This window comes from Rhamphochromis longiceps, linkage group LG10, assembly GCF_057381845.1.
Source record: "Rhamphochromis longiceps isolate RC_006_pf linkage group LG10, R_longiceps_female_GT1.1, whole genome shotgun sequence".
Taxonomy (NCBI): domain Eukaryota; kingdom Metazoa; phylum Chordata; class Actinopteri; order Cichliformes; family Cichlidae; genus Rhamphochromis; species Rhamphochromis longiceps.
The window spans coordinates 13,601,228-13,625,946 of record NC_140566.1 but is presented as its reverse complement, the minus strand read 5'-3'; the positions used below and the strand labels follow the sequence as shown (position 1 = coordinate 13,625,946).

The 24,719-nt window shown below is 42.0% G+C and overlaps 2 protein-coding genes across 3 annotated transcripts in view; one reads left to right on the top strand and one right to left on the bottom strand.

Annotated features, from left to right (window-relative positions):
- The window catches only part of LOC146660427 (unconventional myosin-Ic-like), a 21,617-nt gene extending 7,447 nt beyond the window's left edge, over positions 1-14,170 (bottom strand). The window contains exons 1-6 of one of the 2 annotated variants that reach the window (XM_085420284.1): positions 14,043-14,170; positions 10,411-10,599; positions 3,832-4,240; positions 1,161-1,319; positions 952-1,067; positions 79-277 (exon numbers count right to left, since the gene is read on the bottom strand). In XM_085420284.1, the coding sequence (XP_085276410.1) occupies positions 79-277; positions 952-1,067; positions 1,161-1,319; positions 3,832-3,849 (492 nt within the window). In that variant the 5' untranslated portion in view covers positions 3,850-4,240; positions 10,411-10,599; positions 14,043-14,170. Of the gene's footprint in view, positions 1-78; positions 278-951; positions 1,068-1,160; positions 1,320-3,831; positions 4,241-10,410; positions 13,915-14,042 lie in introns of those variants that run through there. The other variant, XM_085420283.1, reaches the window with a different exon arrangement.
- On the top strand, positions 14,119-24,719 carry arhgap35b (Rho GTPase activating protein 35b). The gene is made up of 7 exons (XM_085420282.1): positions 14,119-14,768; positions 16,496-20,403; positions 20,563-20,704; positions 21,103-21,180; positions 21,339-21,470; positions 21,683-21,788; positions 21,920-24,719. The coding sequence occupies exons 2-7, from the start codon at positions 16,690-16,692 to the stop codon at positions 22,329-22,331; spliced, it is 4,584 nt and encodes a 1,527-aa protein (XP_085276408.1). The 5' UTR covers positions 14,119-14,768; positions 16,496-16,689; the 3' UTR covers positions 22,332-24,719.

Here is a 24,719-nt window from a genome sequence, read left to right as displayed (position 1 = left end):
AAAATAACAGATAAGTCAGATAATATCATGCACTGCAAATACAGGCTAATCAGCTTGAAAAGCCTAATTTTTAAATACCTCCAGGACAGGGTTTGACTGTAGCAGGCGGTCACCAAGTGCTGCCATGTGATCATTAGTGGGGCAGGTGACAGCGTAGTAGAGGAGGATCTTCTTGGAGGCCTCTGTTTTACCTGCTCCACTTTCGCCTGATATGAGTATACACTGGTCTTTTCTCTCGGTCCGCATGGCCCGGTAAGTGTTGTCTGACAAGGCATAGCTGAGGAAAAAACAAAAATGCAGGTTCAGCTACAGATCAACATGCAGGTAAAACACAGCAGTGGAATAAAGTCACACAAAAATCAGCGTAGATCCAGAAAACCCAAAGCAAATACAGAGAGGTTGTTGTTCCATCTGCAGTAATTTGTATTTGGTAGTAGGGATCTGTTATGGGACCTCCCTGACCATATGTGTGCATATGTGGAAAGCTTAAGGTAGGGAGAGCAGTAAGATTACTACTATGATTATAAGTAGCTAGGGTGGGTTTCCAAGCAGCTTGTAAGGGTTGCTGCAGCTGTAGGGAGCTAAAATAATTTAAATAGCAAGATGAGATTTACGGATATGTGCAAAAAGCAAGCTCAGATCAGCCAACTTTACATAAAGCCACTTTCAGCTACTCTGTTATTCACAAATGGTTGGCACAGCGAGTAGCTCCACATGATTAATTTTATAATCACTTTATAAATAATATATAATATTTAAAAAATATCAGATTTAGTTCATAATTATCTGCTCATGTGATTTTCTTTCTTCTCATCCTGACTGAATATTTAGGGTTTTTTGAGCTGTAGTCAGACAAAAGGCAAAAACTGAAGCAACATTTAGTTTTTGTTTGGTGTTTATCAAACTGAACCATTAATAAAAAAAACGCCTGAGGAGCCTGAAGTGACTCACATGTGAGGCGATATTTCGTAGAAGCTGACCCCTCTGTAACGATCCATCTGCTGCTTGGAGTAAATCTCTAGCTCTTTGTACGGGTTCATCGACACCAACACTGAGCCGATATACGTCTGACATCAAACACAGGGAGTAGACACCACGTTCAAGTTATGGCTTATCACATCACGGGAAATGTTTTAGAAAATAGGAAGAAAAATGATTACATAAATGAGGTTTTCTCTGAAGCGCCGCCGCAGATTTTCTATGAAGGCTGCTTCGCTGTTGTAGTTTTCCAGCAAGACAAAGTCCTGCACCCCAACCCTGTCCCGGGCAGTCAGCGCACCCTCCATGACCAGACGCACTCTTCCCTCAATGTCCACCTCCTACACAGAAAAGGAGAAAAAGAATCGTTACAAACGTACATGGAATGTGAATTTCTCTTCATTCTTGAGTCACTTCCTGCCTTAAATGGCAATCGAAGACAGGTTTTTAATCTTTCTTATAAATATCTAACATAAGCAATTACATGCTGCTGACAAGCAGGGGGCACAAAAGGACAATTCATATTTCCAGCTTCACCCAGCAGTAAACAGGTTAATACGCAGCGCACAAGAAAACAATAATTACCACATGATTTTGATGGCACGATATTTATTTCAAAACACTTTCAAAATGCCAGGGCAAATGAATCAGGCCTAAATCCCCCAAGCGGCGCTCTCTAAAGTTTACAGAGTGCTTCTTGGCTGTGGAAACAAGTCCTGCAAGTGCACAAAGAAGAACAGTTCCACCAAGCATGCCAAGATTAAACAAAGAAGTAATTTAAGGAATCCTAATGATAAACAGACAGGATAGACTCCTCTATTTTTCGACAGAGACAGTGTATTATCATGTGTGTACACAGTACACAAAGTTTTATATCACCAGATGGGGTTTAACTAGAAAAATGTGTGTACATGTCAACCCCACTGTGAAGATAAACATCGTAGTGGAGACAGAAACGAATTACTAGAGAAATTCTTAGATATGCCCTGAAGTCAGATATAACATACACACAACAACATGCAGCATCATGCAAAGAGATAAAAGAAATGTCAGCAGTCATTACTTACTGATGAGAAATATCCAGAAAAACACTTGAGCGTATATTAAATGCACAATATACCACAGCCAGACAAAAGGTGCTCTATGTTCGGTATCAAAGGCTCATTTAAGAAACAAGCCCTACTCTTTCACATTCATAAAATACAAGCAGTAAGTGGAACAAAGGGGTTAGACTTCCACAGGACGTTTGTTTTTCTTGAACGCAACAGCCTCTCGAGGGTCTCATTTGGCCGGCCAACGCTGCTAAAAGGTCATTATCTCTGACCACTTCATGCAGGAATATCCTTAAAAAAACAAGAGGACAACAGTGGACGACAGCCAAGAAGTGAACGCAAAGAAGTCACCGCACACTTCCACTGCAGCCCCTCCTCTCTGCTTCACCTCGTATTATTGTTTTCCCACTTGCAGGTGGGCTTCCTACAAAAAGCAATTACTGTTCAAAGTCAGATTTTCCAAAAGGATATGTCTCAAGAATTTCAGGGTCAGATTTAGGGCATGCTTTCAGTGATTTTGATGCAATTTGACATTCTACTCATTCTACTCATATAAAGACAAGCAATGAGCAGTGCAGACAAAAACTTATCCTTGCAGTACTTTTAACAAAGGGGGTGCAATGATGTAGCAGGTTTTCAGTTTTCAAATGTTCTGCAACAGCTGTAATGAAAAGTGCCTGGATAACACTTGTTAGGTTACAGTCAGCCACAAGCCGAGGTTGCAACTCATCACATTCTGTACAGTGTCACGGGGTCTGCCACATTATTGTGAAACTCAAGAGTTCATCTCAGTGTGTTCTCTCGCTGTAGATGACTGGGCCACAGTTGAAGCTCTGGGCTTTAAAGGACTTGCTTTGCCTAAAGCTTTCATTTCAGCTTCCTTAGCCCTCATACCTTAAGAGTTTCTGTGCTGTGGAGTAGCTGCTGTGCTCAGAGTACCTGCACAGTGTCCAGCTTGAATTTGTAAGGATCTTTTTCAAGTTATGTGTTTTTGCTTTCTTTCATTACAAGATTTTTGTCAACTTTATTGATCAGAGGCCTCATTCAGTACTCTTCTTTGATACCAAAATCAGAAAGATTGCTACCACTCGTGTTGGAGGTAATATGTGGTTCAGTTACGTTAAGGGCTATAGCTCTGGGATGGAGATTTAACCAGAATCAAGTGTAATCCCTGTAGCTTTGTTTTCTGTGAACTGACCTGAGGCCTCCTTTTTACAGCACCTTGAGTGTGATCTAGCTGATGGTGCATGAGAGCTTAATGTAGGATTTGACTCTGAGTATCAGGGAACTTCTGTGAAATCTGCAGGTTTGTGGGTGCAGCTGCAGCTGCAGTAAGAAAGTTAACAGCAGGACTTGGCCCTAGGCCTCATGACTAAGCTCTGCAGGGCCAACTTCATTTCGGATTGTCTTCCTTATAAGGCATGCCCCACCACTCTGTCCCAGGGATAAGCAGCAGTGGTACCATGGTGGGCTCCTGACCAAAGTTGTGCCAGCAGGGATATAATGGAAAAATAGTGTTTTTTTTTTTTCTTTTATCCGGACTGCTTGAGTTAAGGCTTACACAAAACCCCAAATATACACTGACTCATACACAGGAAAAAAATTCCAAGTGACTCATTGTTCTGTTTTGCTTTTCCCCCTCTGGTGTCTCCATGGCAGAAAGAGGGAATAGGTTGATCGGATATCGACTTTATTGTATCAGTACAGAAAATGCTTAAACATAGCCACAAGTAACCACAAATCGCGAGTAGGTGGGCCGCAATAAAAAGGAAAATAAAACAACGAGCATCATGGACCTTACCCTGGCTTGGTACCTCATCCTGTCCTGTTGATGCTGGAAGAAGGTTGAACTGGTGGTTCCCCCTCAGGCTGGTGCTCCTCCTCCTGTCTCACAGACTTCTTAAACGCAGCTTCTCATCCACCTCTGCCCATGGGCAACACAATTAGGCAACTTTACGTCTTACCCTTCGGTCACTTTCTCTGTTTCTCTCTGCCTTGGCGTCTCTTCCGTCACGTCTTTGCGCTTCCTTGCTTGACTCCCCGGTGCACACACACTTAGGCCAAAACACAAGCGGCTCCTCTTGTTTGCACCTTCAATTCATCTTGTCCATGACAGGTCAAAGTAAATCACCGCCTCTCCGTGATTCCCTGTCCTTCCTTCTGAACTATTCTGCATGAAACAAGGGCAGGAACTACACTCACACGTCACTCTGAAAGAAAAAAAAAAAGTCGAGGGAAAGTATGCTGTTGGATAATGAGACAAAAAAGAGGGCCAGAGAAAACAGAGAGTGGAGAGGGTTTGGAAAAACTTGCTAAGAGCCCCAGACTAAAAACATGTAATCACTGTGCAGCTATTAAAAAAAGAAAAAAAAAAACAGAAATCACATGATTGGCCCTTAGGACATTCTTTCCTTCCCTCCCTGTTAGTTTGCTCCCTCCCTTTTCTCCCACAAGCCGAGGCAGATTCACATGGGATGTGAATTATGGAAGTGTTTCACCAGCAAGACTGCCTGTCTCCTAGTGGCTGTCATCCACTGCTGACGAAATAACTTACACCATCATAGAAATATCACTCCGCAGATATATTAATATGAAGTGTTACATTCCCCATCTGTTTCCTTTTCCTGGCAACAACCACAACGCAACACATTTTTAACTTAACACTGACTTAACGTATGAGCCGTGCGCATGAATTATCAGATTCCTCTCTTATTATCCTCCCTCCTATTCAAGGCATTTTTTTTATGTGTGTGTGCTTTCAAGGCCACATCACCTTTCTAACAGAACAGCACCCTCCTCTGGTTCCCCACTCCTCATCTTTCCTCTCACTTCACTGTAGCTCAGGCTGTTTCCATGCCACACCCACTTTCACATGCCAGCATCAAATATCCAACAGAGAGGAATCTGAATAATGCTGCCCAGATGGGAAAACCTTTTACATTTTTTTCCCTTCTTACTCTCAATAGTGCTTAAAAAGAGATAAACAGTTTTGTATAAGCAATAAACACAAATACACCAATTTTAAACCAGTCAGCCTCACTTCATAATGCAGAGGTCTCCCTTACGCTATCAGAACAGCTTTGACGCTTAAGGATGTTGATATCAAACCTCAGCCTAGCATGTGCTGTGGTTTTTGATTCTGGGAGTTGGTGGGATTCTTTGTGTCCTGTGTGTTGTGAGGTGCGGCCTCTGTGGTGTGGGCTTGTTCAGCTCATCCCACAGATGAGCTGGATTAGGATGTGGAGAGTCTGGAGGTTGGATGAATGCTGTGGAGTCTGTGATCTGTTCTTAAGGACTATTTGTGGTGTGATGCATTGTCCTGCTGGGGTAAGCTTCTACCACTGAGGAGTGCTATTGTCAATGGAGAGGTGTGCATGCTCTATTTAAATGGCTGGTTCATCTTAAAGCATCATCCACATGGATGCCAGGGCCACATGATTCCCAGCAGAACATTGAATTGTAACAAGAAGATACATTTATCCACTTCACTTATGAGTGGTTTTAACATTATGGCTGATCACTGTATGTCAGCTGGTGTGAGTATTTCTCGTGCTGCCTCCTAAAGTATACAGGAAATACTTCTTACATGAGTACACAGATTTATGCACAACATGTCCTTTGTTTACTCGGTTCTCTCACCGTACCCCCTCCAATTGTGTAGCTCTATTCACTGCAGGTCAGCTTTATATGAAGCACAAAAATAAAAGGAAGTGTGTACAATGAGCTGATAATTGATCATTAAGTTGGGTCATAAAAACCACAGCATATTCTCCTTTTGAAGTCAAACAATGTGGAAATATTCTTTATAGTTTGGTGGCTTGTAAATGATACTTCCTCTTATATGATCATTTTTTTTCTCCAAATACCTCTGTGGTAAAAACTTAATTCCATTTGCAGTATTTAAGCTTACAGAAAAGTCCATTTAAAGCGTTCTTACTATACAGGCATCTGAGACATAATATGCACCAGGCTGACTGCTGGCAGCAAATATCCAAGATACTGAATGTGCAATGACATGCATATGTAAAACATGAACGCACTTTCTCAACATCATCTGCATTTTTCTGCTCCACAGACAGTATACGTAACACTGTCAGGCTCATGCCCAGGAAACTCGCACATATACTAAAGTCAGTGATGAAGAAATTGCAGTTTCATGGCAGAGTCCATTCCCACCTCCTAAGATATGCTATTTTCCAGCTGAGTTGTTTTTCAATCATTGTTCCTATCTTTGTTTAGCAGTTCCTGTAAGAGAGATTTCCTTCCTGTTTCCTGATGTTCAGGATCTTCCTTTATTAGCGGGCTTTGTGTTTGACTGTAATGTGATAAATATTTTTCTAATTATTCATTACATCTTCTATAACTGTATATTAGCGCCTTAAAATAAAGGTTAAGTAATGTGTATTGATGACCTGGGCTCTAATCCTTACCTTAACTAAAATATGTTGACAAGACTGAGCTGATTGACTCAAACTAAGTTCCTCTTACAAACACACCCCTCAACGCTTCATCTCAGATGCCCCACTTCTGTCAAACTCGGTGCTAAAACGCTGTAAAAATATTCTTTTAGCGTCTCAAAAGCAAGTCAAGTGAAGCACATCTCTGCCATTTTTTTTCCAGCTGTTTCCCTTTCAGGTAACAACCCTCTGCCTGAGTTCAATTTCAGACTAGAAAAATTAGCATTTCCTGCGAAAATGCAGTGTGGATGCTTTAAAGCTGAAGCTGTATGCAAAAACTAGCTGAAAAGGCTGAAAAGTTGCAGAAATTGTAAAAACTTTGCAGAAGCAAAGGAACTTTGCTAAAATGGAATAACTTAGCAGAACTGCAATATCTTAGAGGAAACATAATACTTGGCAGAAATACAATAGCATACCAGAACTTAGCAGAACTATTGTAACTTACCAGAAACATGATAACTTCTCAAAAATACAAGAATTTAGGAGAAATAATATAAGATAACAGAAAGAATGTATTTAGCCAAAAATACTTAAGCATTACAGAAACACTATGATTTAGAAAAATAGTACAACAGAGCAGAAATACTGTGATTTACCAGAGACACTGTGTTGAACTATGAATATTGTAATTTTAAATCAATACTATGTTTCAGCACAAATACTATAATTTGACAGAAATACTATAATTTGGCAGAAATACCATGTTTCAGCACAAATACTCTGGTTTAGCACAAATATTATAACATAGCAGAAATACAATTATATAGCAGAAATGCTATATTTAGAAAGAAAAATATAATATAGTAGAAATAGTATGATTTAGCAGAAATACTACAATATAGCATAATAACAATGATTTAGAACAAATACTATGATTGAACAGAATAGTAATAACTTAAGTGAAAATACTGGAAAATGTAAGATGACAAGCTGAAAAAAAAAAAACGGAACATGGTTAAGTTCCCTCAAAACTAATTGTTATTCACCTGTGAAAAAAAAATAAAGAAATAAAAATAAATTTAAAAAACAAGAAGGAACAGCCAACAGATACACACAAAATCAAATATGTATACACAAATGCACAGAGAGAGAGACACACACAGAGGGTCTATGCCAGTCAACCAGTCTGAATATATTATATTTTTTCCAACAATGAGATGCTGCCCTAAAGAGGGTCTCTCTCTCTCTCTCTCTCTCTCTCTCTCTCTCTCTCTCTCTCTCTCTCTCACACACACACAAGATCCAATTCAGTCAACCAGTCTAAATATATTGAATTTGAATCTTACAATGAGATCATCCCATAAAAAGGCTTTCTCTCTCTCTCTGTCACACACACACACACACACACACACACACACACACACACACACACACACACACACACACACACACACACACACACAGGGAGAGAGAAGCAAGTTTCATGCTCAGTCAAGCAGCCTGGGAGCTGCTCAATTTGAATCCACCAATCAGAGAGCCTGTGCACTTTTTCCCGCCAAAACAGGTGCACGCAGCACAAAGAGACACAGGATTTTTGCAGTCTATTTCTCGTAATGACGACTCCCCTCAAACAAATGACCATAATTTCCTAACCGTAGGGGCTAGAACGGTCATTCTTACACCGTTTTGTTCAGAAGAGATGGGGGAATCTTAAAGTGTTGACAATTTATCATTAAAATATGAATTATTAAAGATATTTGACTTCTAATGCACCATAACTGAGTAGAGCAAAGCAAAAACTGCCTTGACTTGCCCTCAAACAACGCTTTCTAACTCTAAATCTATTTGGAGTATCGATATCATTCTTTCACCGTAAGAGACAGCAGGCTTTGGTGAACAATCATGGAAATTTTCAGGTCTCTGTGGAAATCCATTAAAAAGATATGACGAGAGAAAAAAGTGGTTCATTTCCAGAGTTTGAAATCTGAAGAAATCTGAGCGAAGGACAAATTTCCTACTCTCAAACAAGTCTAACTCATTTCAGAACGGCAATAGGTGAGAAAAAAATTCTTGAATTGTGAGCGTCAGGAGTGTCTGAAGATATACTGGGACAAGCCTTATGTCTTAACTTTGCTTCGTTAAGGAGATATGACGATTGGAATATGCCTCTCATTACAGAAATCAAGCGGTGATTTTGAACAAGCTCTCCATTGACTTTCTATGGAGAGTTTTGCGACTTTGTGTTGGTCTGAGGAGATTTGCCAAAATTCTATAAATCCCACAACAATGATAGTGACATTTTCGGAAAGCCAGCAAAAATACCTACGTTTTGATGTATAATTTGTGGAAGTTGAGTGAAAATTGAGCAAGTAGCAAGAAGTTGTTTGGACATGAAGAGAAGACTGCAAAACCTTCAGTGGCACACTGGAAGCCAAGTGCATAGCAACCATAACAACGCATGTATTTTGTGAAAAATCACAATTTTGCAACTGAAAACTTTAAGAGGCATAAAAGTAAAACGGTAAAAGATTTGAAAAAGCTGATTTATACCTGAATAGCCCAATAATTTGAGAACATTTTAAAGTTTGAATGCTTGTTCTACGTGAAAATATGAGGAAGTAGTTAAGTTTCGAAAACAAGCAAATTTTAGCAGAATTGCAGAAGTTTCCCATTCATTTCAATGGGACAAATTAAGCTTAATATTTTAAAAAGTATAATAGTGAAAAATACCAAAAGACATAGCACACATTAGCAGAAATAGCAGAATAGTTTAAAATTTGAACGGTGAAGATCGACTGAAAATTGTGGAAGTAGTTAAGTGCCAAAAAGTGTACGGAAGTCCCAAGAGGAACTCAATAGTGTGGATGCTTAAAGCATCCACACAATAATCACATTATAAACTCAAAAAGTAATTCTGAACATCTGACACATTATGGAAGAAATCCAGAGATCCCAGCCTTCTTGTCACAAGCTGCCTGTCAGCTGTGGAGACGAAGATTTAATAATGTTTTTTTCTCATTTTGTATTTAAGTCGCTCGGGTTTTCTGATTCAGTAGAACAATAAATCATAGAGGAATGGTGTTTTATTTGCTATGGAGGGAAAAGCGGTGTTTCTCTCTTCCCCTCTGTTGCACACACACTATGCATGAATATTATAAATTTAACTAAAACCACGAAGGACATTCTAATATCGTTTGGGTTACCTCGCCTGGCTAACCCAGCTGTTTATTATTCCTCCGTGGGGAACCCTATTGTCCATCTGCACTGAGCTCCATCAGCACCCATCTGCTGTCCCTTTCACCTCACGCTCACCTCCGCTGCCTCTCATCCCCCAGATCTCTGTTACACGACAAAGACCGCTTTATAAATTGACCAAGGTGTAAAACTAAACCCAACAGAAGAAACAAGCTGTGGAATAACTTACAACAATCCAGAATGAACATGTAGTACTGGGTGTAGTAATCTATTTCCTTCAATCTTAGGTTTTTTCACTTTTAATAAGAAGAAAAGGCAACACGAGGATGAATTTCAGTATTTGTAGCTCGCCCTGCGTGATCATTTCACCATAACAAGCATGAGTGTCTTAATATGTCAAGCCTTATTTGATGCCCTAAATTAAAGGAAGGCTTAGGGCTCTGCCTAGTGGTTGTAATATCAATTACAGTGAACAGGCTCCTCTGCTATTATTTTAAAGGGATGGATTACCATTAAATTTGGTTCCCAGAAAGTGAAACCTAATGTTTCGTTTTCTGGGAACATAAAAATACGATTCCAGGACTTTCCCTGAAGTCTACTGGCATTTAAGATCTAGCTCCATGTTTCTTCCAGCTCTGTTGAGCACAAAAACATTCACAGAAGCGTACTAAAGTGCAGTACAAGCAAACATCTAATAGATCACAGAAACACACACAGAGACATATAAATATATTGCACATAAATGTCTGTAATGTAGCATAAACATAAATAAAGAACTATATGCTTACCTGGTCTAAGTTTTTAATCAAATAGAACATAAACATTTTCTATCAGGCTGAACTCCAGAAGAAGTCAGGTCATAGCCACAGCCTCGGTTACTCGTGCAGCTCCAGGCGATGCTTGCAGACTACATCAAGGCTGGCTTGATTTTCTACAGCAGCGGGGACTGAATGCACTCCAGTCCAGACCTGCACAGTCTAAACAGATAGAATTACAGAAAAGCACAGGCACTCTAGACTACAAGGCTGAATTTTTTTAAAAGGCTAAAATCTGTGACCAAAAGAAGACTTCTCTGCAAAGGAAATAGAAAATGTCAGGCCATTTACAGACTCTAAATCCACTAGGAGGCAGTAATGTTAAAGTTAATTGTCTGCTAAAAGTAATGAGATATGACGCAGATGACTGAAGTCAGCCTCTGTCAAAGGTGGAAGACTTGTATTGTACTTTTACTGTAGAAAACAGACCAGCTTATGGCTTCCTGTATGAGTTTCCTTTACTATGTCACAATTTAAATGAATTTTATGTGGTGCACTTTTGGGAAACTCAATGACTCAGTAATGCCAGATCGTACTTTGTCCCTGTTTACTTAGTAAGTTTTCTGGGGGTGTTTGCAATGAACAGTGTTCATTGCAAAAAATAAAAAATAAAAAATTAAGTATCGCATCTTATTTCAAACAATTAAAAAATTCCAGGAGCCTGGTAAAGAGCTAGGGCAGCCTGAGGGAGGAGGCTGCATTAAGCAGGCCTGTGAGTTGGAAGGGCAAAACAGCTCCACCACTGAAGAGACTTGATCTGGAAGGTCAAACGTTTGGAGACACCAATTTAATGGTTTTTCTTTAATTTTACTACTTTCTACTTTTTAGACACATACTGAAGACATCAAATATATGAAGCAAGATATATGGAATCATGTAGCAAAGACAAAATGATAAATAACTCTAAATGTGTCTTATATTTTAAATTCCTCAAAGTAGCCACTCTTTGCTTTGTCGACAGCACTGCAAACCCTCGGCCTTCTCTCAATAAGCTTCACGATGTAGTCACCTAAAACGGTTTTCACTTCACAGGTGCGCCTTGTCAGGGTTCATTTGTGGAATTTCTTGCCTTCTTAATGGAGTTGGGACCATCAGTTGTGTTGTGCAGACGTCAGGTTGGTACACAGCTGTCAGCCCTATTTGACAACTGTTAGAATTCATATTATGCCAAGAACCAACCAGCTAAGTAAAGAGAAGCGACAGTCCATCATTACTTCATCATTAAGAACTAAAGGTCAGTCAGTCTGAAAAACTTTGAATGTGTCCCTAAGTGCAGTCGCATAAACCATCAAGCGCTACGACGAAACTGGCTCAAATGAGGGCCGTCCCAGAAAAGGAAGATCAAGAGTCACCTCTGCTGTTGAGGATAAATTCATCCGAGTCACCAGCCTCACATATTGCAAGTCACCAGCACCTCAGTTTAGAGCCCACATAAATGCCACACAGAGTTCCAGTAGCCAACTCCTAGCTTCCACAGTCACCCGACCCAAACCCAATCAAGATGGTTTGGGATGAGATGGACCGCACAGTGACAGCAAAACGGCCAACAAGTGCTCAGCATCTCTGGGAACTCCTTCAAGACCGACTACCCGTCTACCTGAAGCTTATCGAGAGAATGCCAAGAGTGTGCAAAGCAGTAAAATCAAAGCAAAGGGTGGCTATTTTAAAGAATCTATAACATAAAACATGTTTTGAGTTATTTCACACTTTTTTGTTTACCACATATTTCCACAAGTGTTTTCATAGTTTTTATGCCTTGAGTGAGAATCTACAATGTAAACAGTCATAAAAAGAAAGAAAAACCATTAAATGAGATGGTGTGGCCAAAATTTGGACCTGTAGTGTGGGTTAACACACAGATTCTGACAGAAGTCTGACTGTCAGTGTCAGATATGGGCAAGCGGAGCAGGAAAGCGGTGTCCTGGATTGCTGGGATGGCATGGCGGTGGCAGTGGTGGGAGAAGAGCAAGGCTGGGGTGAGCCACTGGGAATCAGACAGTTAAATAAAATAATAAAAGTGTAGAAAATGATGTATAAAACACTGGACACAATTTTCAGGCTCGTGCCCTGCATCCTATTATAGATTTATTACATGTAAAGTACAACTGCACATGAATTAAACATAATCTTGTGCTGGGTAAATGCTCTGCAAAAAAGAAAAACTTTTATGAGCCTTTACTCAAGTTAAATTTACACCCCGTTTAAGCGACTTAAGAGTACACAAGTTGTACATTCAAAATAAGCTACCTAAATAAAATGTCCTTATTATGTAGAGACTGGGACTTCTCAGAATTACAATTAGGCCATTATTTTATTGGATAATTGCAGCTGTGGAAGACTTTAATCACTCGTATACTGCTGTGTCATTAGATGTATACAATTCCATTTATTTTAAAGCTGACTTATTATGTTGCAGATAAATTGTATGGAATATAACAAACAAATGCATGCAAAAAAAGTAGAACTGGAAGAGAAAATACACAGTACATTAAACCTGCACTTTAATGAAGCACTTGAGTAAATGTACTAAGTTATGTTCCTTTCCACAGCTACTGTGACAGTCAGCGCACATTGGTTTTATTACTGTTTTATATTTTTTCACTGGTTTGATTGTGATTTTATTTAGAATTTTTACTTTCAGTTCTGCTTACTTTTGGTTAGTTTCCAGTGTGTTTGCTAGTTTCAGTTCAGCTTTTATTTTTCAATAATATTCATTTTTGTTCTGAGTATAATTCATTTCACTGACAGCTTAAGTTGCAATATTATTATAATGTGGGTATTAATTTTTCAGGGGAAAGTTTTAAGGTCAGAATAGATATTGCAATATAAACACAATGCCACATTATAAAGATTAAGGGGAAAGTAAAAAACAAACAAGCATAAACACACTGAAAGAAACTCAAACTAAAGGCATTTCCTCTATATTTCATTTCAATTAGTTTTGTGAGTATAGACAATCAACTCAGTTGGTTCTGTAGCTTTTAGTTTTACTTTTTTGCCACCATATGCAATGTTTGTTTAATGCCTAGCCTAACTTCTTAAAGCTTGTCCATAACACCAACAACAGCAAAACACCAACAAAAACATAAGATATAAAAGTTAAGCTAAAAGTAAAACATTTAAAGTTAAAACGGGTGCATTTTGAAATGGGTATAAAGATAAACAACTGTAAATGTTAGTTTTTCCAGCAACTTTGCTTTACTTTGACATCTAAACTCATACAAAATATATATGTTTTGAAAACTAACCATAAGTAATTTACTTTTTGGTCTATATAGTTCAAACTTTTCACTTAAGAGTGGTTTATCCTTACTAAAAAAGCAGACTGTCAATCTGCATGCTAGCCAACAACAACTTTATGTAGCATTGCTGTATGCTAATTACAAACCTTTATCCTGATATTAAATCACTTTTACACACATAAAGTTCACAGAGAGGATGCAGACGCCCTCTTTATGCAGTGTACTAGTTAACAGTTTACTTTAAAGAGCTGCTGTAAGGCGGGTGTTGTCGAAATACTCGGACTGAACGTGGAGAAATCGATTACTTCTCAGTAACGACCTCTCCGCATAGTGTGGCGAGCTAGCAACAGTGAGAGCGCTGACCTGCTGCAGTTGTGTGAGGGCGCCACTGGGAGAATCCCTCTCTCCGCTCCCTCTGTCTCCACAGCTCCGTTTTCCCAAAGAAAAGAAGAGGAGAACTAGGTCCGGGGAGGAGGAGGGCCGCCATTACGGAAAGCTGACAGAAATACCACTTTCACACGCGCAATCTGCTCCTAAATTGATCGGGACATGAGCAGTTTGTGTTGCAGCAGAAGGCATTTCTTAAGCGAAACAGCACCGGCGATTGCATCAAACTCACCGTTGTCTCGTGTGCGCGACCGGCCCAGCGTTATGTGGGCACAACAATGGACAGAATAATTATTGAAAAAGCAACGTGGTGAACCGGGAGGAGAAGACGACTGAGTAGATTTTTTTTTCCTTTTTTTAAACACGCGTCTCAATCTCGCACTGGTGAAGAAAGCGTTGCGGGAACAGAAATCGGATTGTTCTATTGTTCGGGATATTTATTTCTTGCCTTTCCCGTGTTTGATTTCAGTTAAAACATTAGTGCAAGGAAAAAAACAAAACAGGAGAAATCCAGACATGGGTGAAGGATATTGTATTCAGATGAGCACATCGCACAAATTGTAGAGGTATTGGTTTCATGTGCGAATAGTTCCGACCCACAGTGCATTCTCTGCGGCTGCTTATGCACATCAGGCGGCGGCGAGGGCTGCGGCAAGAGCTGGCCTGACAGATGCAAGAGGAGAAAGGGGGAGAAATGCAATGGTATGTATTCTACGTGCTCGCTCTGCTTTATTGGCTATTTCCTAGCGAAGCTGTCGAGTGCTACACCCCAAGACAGCTGGGTAAATACATTCCCGTGAAAGGTTGTCTGTCTGTCGGTGTGCAGGAGGTAAGGCTATCCCGGCTCTCCGGCGCTGCCATTTCATTATGTAGACAGCAGGCCTGGCGTGGTCACCCCTCTCTGTGCACCCTCAAGCCCGTGTTAACTGTTAATCCTTTTGCAGAACATATACGGTTACACAATCTTAGCTTTAAAAAAAGTAGGTTGTGTGAAGGGAATTGATTAAAAGGGCACTTTGGTGTGCTGTTTTGCTGATGGCGTTTTGGTAAAGGCATGCTGGTTGGTTTTTTTTCTTGATTTGAAAAGAACTTGTCTGCTCATTTGGATATCAGGCCTTGCTCAGCTGAGCTGTTTGGACTGCCCATGTTTGCTTCCGACCCCACCATGAAGTCATGGTCATATGGCAGGTTAAATATTTCTTCATGACTCATGCTTTTTTTGTTTTGTATTTTTAAATGCAGGATTTTTTCACTCAGGAAATCTTATTACACATTAATTAACCTCAGCATATGGTTTATTTTTAATTTTTTTTAGATCACATTATGTGCCGACTATTGTAGCAGAATTGCATCAGTGCTATAATAATAATAATAATGGAAGCATTAGTCAGTGCCATAAAATTGGCAGTAACATTAAGTGTCTTAAAGGTGTGAGCAAGTCCGTAGCCCTTTGGCAATGATGGTAAGTGTGACTAAGGCTGTTTAATAAGCTCTTCATTCATTTTTTTGGTCAGGGAAGATGCTTTTAAAGATAGCTGCTGTTTCCCTTAGGCTGAAGAGTGTTGACTGAGGCGCTTTCACCATAGTCATTTTAATGCTTGTCACCCCACTCACTGATCAGCTGAGGTCGTCATTTTAACAAAAAGGGGGGGAAAAGTACCACTCCCAACATGTTTCTCCAGGGATTAATGTCATCTTTTGATCCTCTGTAGATGTTTTTAAGGAATTCTGGCGATCAGTACAGCCGGTGTTGAAATGAGTCGATTAAATAAATTTGTCGATCAGATAAAAGATTATTCAAAAATTTAGATGAAGCGCAGTCAAGTGTACTTGCCCATTTTATTCAGTTCATTAATTGAATGTGCAAAAATGAGCCTTCTTCCTTATTTGAGATTGTGTTTGGCCCCCTGCAAGGAGACCACATTGCTGGTATTCCTGTTATTATATGTCTGTTTTCATTACGCTTTGCTGGTGGCAGGATGTATGCCAGTGTGCATATAATATTAATGCAGTGATGTCGGGCAACTTGAAATCAATTAAAAATAATGAGAACCAGTATTGGTTGGTGTTATGGGTTCTTTGTGGCATTTACCATTGAGAGGATTCATCAGTCTTTGTCAAACAAAGGGAATAAGCACAAAATGGATTAATATGTGCCTCCATTATTATTATAGATAGCATCTGTTGTTAAGAAGGATAAAAGTAAAAAATGCCTCATTCAAACTAACAAGTACATTTTTACATCTTAAAGTAGCATAATGCTATTTACTTTTATTATTATAGCTGCTTAAGGGGAAGAAGGGCCTGACATTTGCCCAATCATTCTCTTTCATACTGTTTTGTTTCCCCCCTTTATTTCAAAATGAGTTTTTGGTTGATTGCTTATTTTGTCTGATTTCATTTTTTTTGTTCTCTGTTTCTTTTGACAGGATCTGATTCATGCAACGAGTGAATGAAAGAACCGTCTGCTCATATCACTGCGGCGCTGTCTTATTATAATTTAAGCCCCAGCAGACGAAAGAGAAATCTGATCTCCTTTGTAGATCAGCAACTTTATGGACAAACATTCAAGTGAACTCCTTCATACAGTGCCTGTTTAAGGCAGGATGAGTGTCAGCAGGCTATGATGGCCAAAAAGCAAGATGCGCGGTCGCCCATTTACAACCTCATTGTGGTGGGTTTGTCCGGAACAGAGAAAGAGAAGGGACAATGTGGGGTTGGCAAGTCCTGCTTGTGTAATAGGTTTGTGCGTCCTAGCGCTGATGACTTCTACTTGGATCACACGTCCGTGTTGAGCACCAGCGACTTTGGGGGTCGAGTGGTCAATAATGATCACTTCCTATTTTGGGGGGAGGTGTCACGGGTTCTCGAGGAGGGGCCCGAGTGCAGGATGCATGTTGTGGAGCAGACCGAATTCATTGATGACCAGACGTTTCAGCCACACCGTAGCACTGCTATGCAGCCCTATATCAAACGGGCAGCAGCAACCAAGCTGGCCTCAGCAGAGAAGCTCATGTACTTCTGTACGGATCAGCTAGGTCTGGAGCAAGACTTTGAGCAAAAGCAAATGCCAGAGGGTAAGCTGCAGGTCGATGGCTTCCTCCTTTGTGTCGATGTAAGCCGTGGCATGAATCGAAACTTTGACGACCAGCTGAAATTTGTCTCAAACCTGTATGGTCAGCTGAGCAAGACTAAGAAGCCCATTGTGCTGGTCCTCACCAAATGCGACGAAGGAGTAGAGCGCTACATTAAAGATGCACATACCTTTGCTATCACAAAAAAGAGTCTACCGGTAGTTGAGACATCGGCACGCTCAAACATAAATGTGGACCTCGCCTTTCTCACTTTGGTTCAGCTTATCGACAAGAGCAGGGGCAAGCCTAAGATCATCCCATACTTTGAGGCCCTAAAACTCCAGAGTCAGCAGATAGCTTCTGCTAAGGATCGCTATGAATGGCTAATCAACCGTATAGTAAAGAATCATAATGAAACCTGGCTAAACACCAGTCGACGCATGAACAACTCCCCAGAGTACAAAGAATATGTCTTCTTGGAGGGAACGGCTAAATGCAAGAAACTTTTTCAGCAGCATGTCTACCGTCTGAAGCAGGAACATATTGAGAGGCGTCGGAAAATATACGTAAGCACTCTTCCTTTAGCACTTAGCTCTTTAGTGCCTGACCTGGATGAGATTGATCAGTTGAGCTGGTCTGGGGTACAGAAAGTCCTTGAGTCCAAGCAACACTTCACCCACTGGTTTGTTGTTCTGGAGGACTCGCCATGGGAGGATACGTCTCACATCGACAACATGGAAGATGAGCGAATCCCTTCTGACTTGTTGGAGACTGCTGAAGCAGAAGAAATTTTTAATGCCCACCTGGAGCATCTGCGCAATGAGTGCAAACGGGCGGAGATGAGGCAGGAGTTTAAGCAGAGACTGGCTTCCTCCCCCTTCGTAACACCTGGTAAACCTTGGGAGGAGGCCCGGAGCTTCATCATGAATGAAGAGTTCTACCAGTGGCTTGAGGAGCCAGAATACCTGGATCTCTATAATCGGCACCAGAAGGAGATCATTGACCGTGCTAAAGAAGACTTCCAGGAGCTTCTGCTGGAATACTCTGAGCTTTTTTATGAGCTTGAAGTGGATGCTAAACCCAGCAAGGAGAAGATGGGGGCAATCCAAGAGGTTCTTGGGGAGGAGCAGAGGTTCAAGGCACTACAGAAGCTTCCTGCTGAAAGAGATGCTTTGGTATTAAAACATATCCACTTCGTCTATCATCCCACCAAGGAGACCTGCCCTAGCAGTCCACACTGCGTAGACTCTAAGATTGAGCAGCTGTTAGCATCACGTTTTCCCTCCCATTACCCCTTTTTTGACGTGAAAGCTCATTTTGGGGACACCAAGGCTGACAGAATAAACCTCGTTATACTTGGGAAGGATGGACTAGCCAGAGAATTTGCCAATGAGATTAGAGCTCTCTGCACAAACGATGACTGGTATGTGTTAGACGGGAAGATGTACGAACTGACGCTGCGACCTATTGACGGAAATGTACGTCTTCCGGTAAATTCTTTCTACACCCCCACTTTCACTCCTCATGGGTGTTTGTGTTTGTATAATTCAAAAGAATCACTTTCTTATGTGGTGGAAAGCCTCGAGCGACTTAGGGAGTCAACTCTGGGCCGAAGAGATAGCCAGCTAGCACAGCTGCCGACTTCACTGCTTTTAGTCACTAAACGAGGTGTAGGATCATACGTTGATATAGGTGGTGACACTGCCTTAAACTTGATAACACAGGGGCAGCAGTTTGCAAGGAGATTGCAGTGTAGCTTTTTAGACCCCGCCTCCCCCGGTGTGGGCTACGGCCATAACATAAGTGAGACCCAAATAAACCAGGTGCTGAGGGGCCTTCTGGATATCAGGAGGAGCACATCTTTTAGTAGCAGCTCCCCACCTCTCCTCCCTGAGCCTCCAGGTCTCCGAGACTCTCAGCCAGTCCCAGAGGCAGACCTTCGCATTGTCATGTGCTTAATGTGTGGAGACCCCTACGACACCGAGCAGCTCCTGTCGCCTTTCTTAATGCATCAGCACTGCAGGCCCATGTCTAATAGCGGCACCTCCGTGTTGCTGGAGCAGACAGTTGGTGGACATAAGCTGGCTATAGAGCTCTCTCTGCTTTCATACCACGCCTCCTTCACTTTGAGGAAGAGCAGGTTAGTGCACGGCTACATTGCAGTCTACTCGGTCTCCCGAAAGGCCTCCCTGGAGACCCTTTGTGCATTCTTGTGCGAGGTGCAGGACATCATCCCTATTCAGCTGTTGGCAGTCGGAGATAGCCAGGCAGAGCTCACTGACAGCGATTATGCCTGTGAACAGCTGATCCAGGGGGAGGAACTAGCCCATGAGATTGAGGGTCGCTTCAACAGCGTGGTTTGTGGGTCTGGAGGGGTGGTGGGGGGCCTCCACAGGATAGAAATGTTTCATCCGTTTCTGATGGAGGTAGTAGAGAAGCGCAACATTGTGGAGGCCACGCACATGTACGATAATGTCGCTGAAGCGTGTACCAATGAAAATGTCTACTCCCCGCGCTGCAGCTCTCCTAGTCCTGTCACTATGTTCCTGGATTCCGAGGACGACGTAGAGCCGTCGCCACCGTACTATGATGGCACGCTCACATCTCACAGTAGCGGTTTCAACATGCCCGACTTAGATTCCAGTGACATCTCTGTCATATCTGATATCAGGGACTTTGAGAACAAACTGAACAACAAAGTACCCCCCCAAGTGAGAGTGAAACCAGGCGTCACTTTCGATTTCCGGAAAATGAGCCGTAACCCATATATCGACACGCTGGGTCATCGGCGGTCCTTACCCTCTGCTGTCACCTGGGTTCCTGGCGGCGACATGGGATACGATCCCTCAGACTACGCCGAACCCATTGACGCCGTTTCAAAACCCCGCCCAAGCAACGAAGAGATCATCTACTCGGTACCACATGACAGCACACAAGGAAAAATCATCACCATCCGCAACTCAAACAGGATGCACTCCAATGGAAACGGCTCAGACAGCGAAGCGGACAGCAGCTCTCTGGAACGAAGGAGGAAGTTCTCTGCAATTGGCGTGAAGCCTCGTCTTTACCGTGACCGCTCTAAGCGGCTGGGCAAGTTCAGTAGCTTTCGCACGAGCTTCATAGGCAGTGATGACGAGATGGGAGCTCTTCCAAAGTCCAAAGAAGATGACTTTGGGACCCTTAAAGGTGAAAGTCTAGTGAATGAGGAGAGCGAAGACCCAAAGAAGAGGAACATTCTGAAGAGCCTGCGGCGGACAGCCAAGGTGTGTTATTATTGAGAAAAGCCATTTGTCATGTTGCATAGCTTTCAAATTAGTGTAATGACTGGACATTTTGTTAGAAGCCATGGAGTGCACCTTGGTGTCAGCGTAATTATTGCTTTGAGATACTAAGAGTTTCGTTCTTTGCCTTTTTTCCTGCAGAAAACTAGACCAAAGCCCCGTCCAGCTATTCCCAAGCCCTTGGAGAGCAACTACTTCGGGGTCCCCCTGGTGAATGTGGTATCCCCAGACAGACCGATCCCTCTCTTCATTGAAAAGTGTGTCCGCTTCATTGAGACAACAGGTAAGTGCCTTTTTTTCCTCGTTAATTAACAGCTTATTTCGTGCTGTTCCTTTAATTGTGTTTAAAGTTTCATTCAGAGAAATTCTCACTGCACTCATCACTTATCAGGTTTTTAATTTGTACTTTTGGTAAAGGTCTTTTATGGAATTTATTTTAGTGATTAATCATCTTCACATTCCTGCAGAGTTCCTAAACCCATGCACCTGCTCATGACCATAATGCAATGTGAAATTAATAGTAGGGTGCGTTTAATCTTCAGCATCTGTTTAATCTTCGGCGTCTGTGTTGCCTCGTCTGTTTGCAAAGGGGCTGATGAAGTGTTTGTGCTTTGCTTGTTTCCCACTGTGACACCCATCCACGTCTTTCCCCTTTTCTCTGCTTCGCTCGTTCTCCTTCAGGCCTGAATACGGAGGGTTTGTACCGCGTAAGCGGCAACAAGTCGGAGATGGAGAGCATGCAGAGGCAGTTTGAGCAGGGTGAGTTGCTCATCGTACTTGTTTGAACCAGCTGTAATTATGTGACTGCCTAATCAAAACATGAGCAGGGTTACTGGAAGAAAGTGACACAGAACTCATTGCTCATTCCCGATGAATGCTACGACTGACGGGTGTTAACTGTCATTCTCCCTGTGCAGACCACGGATTAGACCTAGTGGAGAAAGACTTCTCCATAAACACTGTGGCTGGAGGCCTCAAAAGCTTCTTCTCTGAACTGCCTGAGCCCCTGGTGCCTTGTGCTCTGCAGGTGGACCTACTGGATGCTTTCAGTAAGCAAACACTGCTGGGCTGGGAGAGTCTTTACTAGAACATAAAAAGATTATTTCTTTAGAAAGGAACAGGGGTGGGAAGGTTTTGGCAGAGCTGCTCCATTTTAGGTGTTTTAGTCTTGACAAACATTTTTCTGACGGCGTAGAGAGACGTTTCAGCTTTAAATCACTGTGTGTGATGAAGTCTTTAAAAAAACATCCTGTTTGTGCAGAAATCAGTGATAGAGAACAGAGGCTGTATACCATGAAGGATGTCCTGAGGAGGTTCCCCAAGGAGAATTATGATGTCTTCAAATATGTAACGAACCACTTACACAAGTAAGTCCCCTGTTTACGGTTTAAATCACTTTCATGCGTTGTCATCTTTTTTTTTTTTGTTTGCTTGTTTTTTACCCCTCCTCCGCTATATGAGAAGGAATCAGTCAGTGTACCTTTCTGTGTTTTCTCAGGGTGAGCCAGCTGAACAGGGTGAACTTGATGACCAGTGAGAACTTGTCCATCTGTTTCTGGCCCACCCTCATGAGGCCAGACTTCTCCACCATGGATGCTCTGACTGCCACGCGCACCTACCAGACAATCATTGAGACCTTCATCCACCAGTGTGCATTCTTCTTCTACAACCAGCCCCTCCTCGACTCCCCCACCGGCCTGGGGGGCCTCCCTGCCTCGCCCACCACCACCCTCGGCGGGAGCTCTGCCTACTCTTGTTACCGCTCCTCTCCACCTCACACCACCCCTCACTTCAGCCCCTTGCAGCAGTCCCCACCCACTACCCCCCAGTCTCCCCTGCAGTCTCTGCTCCCTCCCCTCCACCAGCACCCCCACGCCCACCATTCCCCCGCTGAACAGGAGACACTGTGAGAGACAATGAAACCATGTGTGCCCATGATGATGCTGGACCTTATCACCAACACACACTAAAAGAAAAAAAAAAGAGTAAAAAACAAAAAGAAGTAAAAGAAAAAAATGTGCACATGCACATTTCATTTTTGATCATGATGGACAACCCAGGTTATGAGAACTGGAGATGGAAAGTGTCTGAGAAACTTCCCCAACCTGCCAATTATGTTTGTGCTTGTGTGCGTTGGAGCGGAGGCTACCATTACCAGTGAAGCTCCTTCCGCCCTCTGATCTCCTGGATGAGTGGATGTCGGGTCAGAGAAGTGGAGGGCAGAGGTCACGGTCACAGCGAGCCACCACTCATCCCATAATACAAAGAAATAGAGACCTCTATGCCAAGCTGGAAGAGAAAGACTTGGGGCCACCGTGTTTTTAGTATGTGTAAAAACTGTTTTTAGTTTCTTTTTCTCTTGAAAGTACTGCCACTGGATTTATAGTCTGGTCCTCTGTAGGTCCTTTGGGCAGCAGTTTGCTCCATATAGCAGAGTTTCCTCTGTGTCTGCCTTTTGGGTTTCTGTCATCGGCTCTACTTGAGGGGTCAGCATGGGGATGGGAGGGAAGGGAACGGTTGGGAGTAACACATCCAGGGATGCACTTTAATGATCACTGTTGGGTTTTTTCTCCTCAAAAGGGGTTTTTCTTTTTTTTGACATAGTTTTTTTTCTTACGTGATTTTAATTTCACAGCTCAAACAGCCATACCCATTGCCACGACAGAGCTCTGGCAGATCAAACTTTGTTTACATCAGATGTGTTTTTTGTATCCACAAACTTATCTGAAGCACTTTTTTTTTTTTTTTTTTTTTTTTAATAGTGTAGTGTTTAAATATGAAGAAATGCCACACGGATTCATTGTTCATGTTTGTTTGTGTAGTGGTCAAGTGTGGCATCAGTACAGGCTTGTGAAACAAGATCCTTTTTGTAAAAAAAAAAAAAAAAAAAAAAAAAGAAAAGGAAAAAAAGTGGATCCGGTGTGGGTGGGTGGGGGTTTCCCATTTTAGGTCGGTGGGAAATCCAAATCCGCTCGTGTTCCTCATTCATCCAGCCATGTGAAAAACTCGTTTTGTTTGTCCTCTTTTCTAGCTGTTGGTTGATCAGAGTGGGCGTATATAGGGATGCTTAGTTCGATTAGGCCGTTGGAATATCAGTGAAGGCTTTGCCTGCCGTCGGTCAAGTGAAGGAGAAAACTTTTGCCATTTTGAATGTGTAACCCAGCAACGCCATACATGCAAATTTTACGCTAGCATCTGTTGTCCACGTAAACCAAACACTTGAAACATGATAGGTTTCCGGACGTGTTGCTGTGGCTGTTTATCAAACCGAGCGCTTTGTATCCGTGTACTATTAACTCTGAAGGTTTAGTATTCTCAACGCACTGTCACTGCTAGTCCTGCTATTGAAACACAATGACCAGTGGAAGTGAAGTACCTGCGGATCGAGACGTTCAGGAAGCACCCGTGGCAGTTTACTTGCTCTAGTTGATTAGTTTTGTGCTGCAATATCGTCCTTCATTTTCGCTGAAAACAAGCAGCACTGATAATGAAGGCCTAACAACTTTAATAACGGTTAAGTCCATGAGAGGAAGCACTGTCTCTTTCAATGAAGGTGGAAGATGTGGACCAGAGGACTGCGGCTCTGCTGTAGTTCTCGGTTGCTATGACCACAGAATAGTGGGATCAACTGTATGAATATTTAGGATCAACAATTACTGGTACTTTTTGGGATCATGATGCTGTTGGAAGTCAGTCATTTTACCTGTTCGTCAGGAGTATAAAATGAGGGCTTTCCTCAAACCGTGCAGTGCTTGCAGCTGAACCTGGCGCAGAACCGACCAGACAACACGATTCCCTGGAGTATATAAATGTTACGGCATCGCTCTCGATGCCCATCCTCGGCAGATCCTGCTGAGGCAAAAAAAAAGTGAGTGCGTACTACTCTATGATGGTTGTTTATTTGTATGTTTGGGGGGGGAGGGGAGGGGGACACCACCTTTTAGTCAATGGTAGAAAACATTTCTAGTGTGTATTTCAATGATTGAAAGTCCATTTTTACAATTTTGTGAATGGTTCGAGGCCACCTGAGTTTAGTGCATGATTTAAAAAAATAAACAAAACACACATACACACACATGCGCACACACCAGGGGAGAAGGACGAAAGCCTCCCTCCCTGTTTTAAAACGTGAAATTAGAAGAAAACCAATACTGAAGTGGAAATAGCTGCAACGTGAAAGTTGATGTACTGTGCACCAGAAGCAAACCATGGAATTTGTCTGACTGAGAATAGTGTTTGAAGATGAAGGCCTTATGTGAACTGTATAATAGTTAATAAATTAAATCTTGTAAAATTGT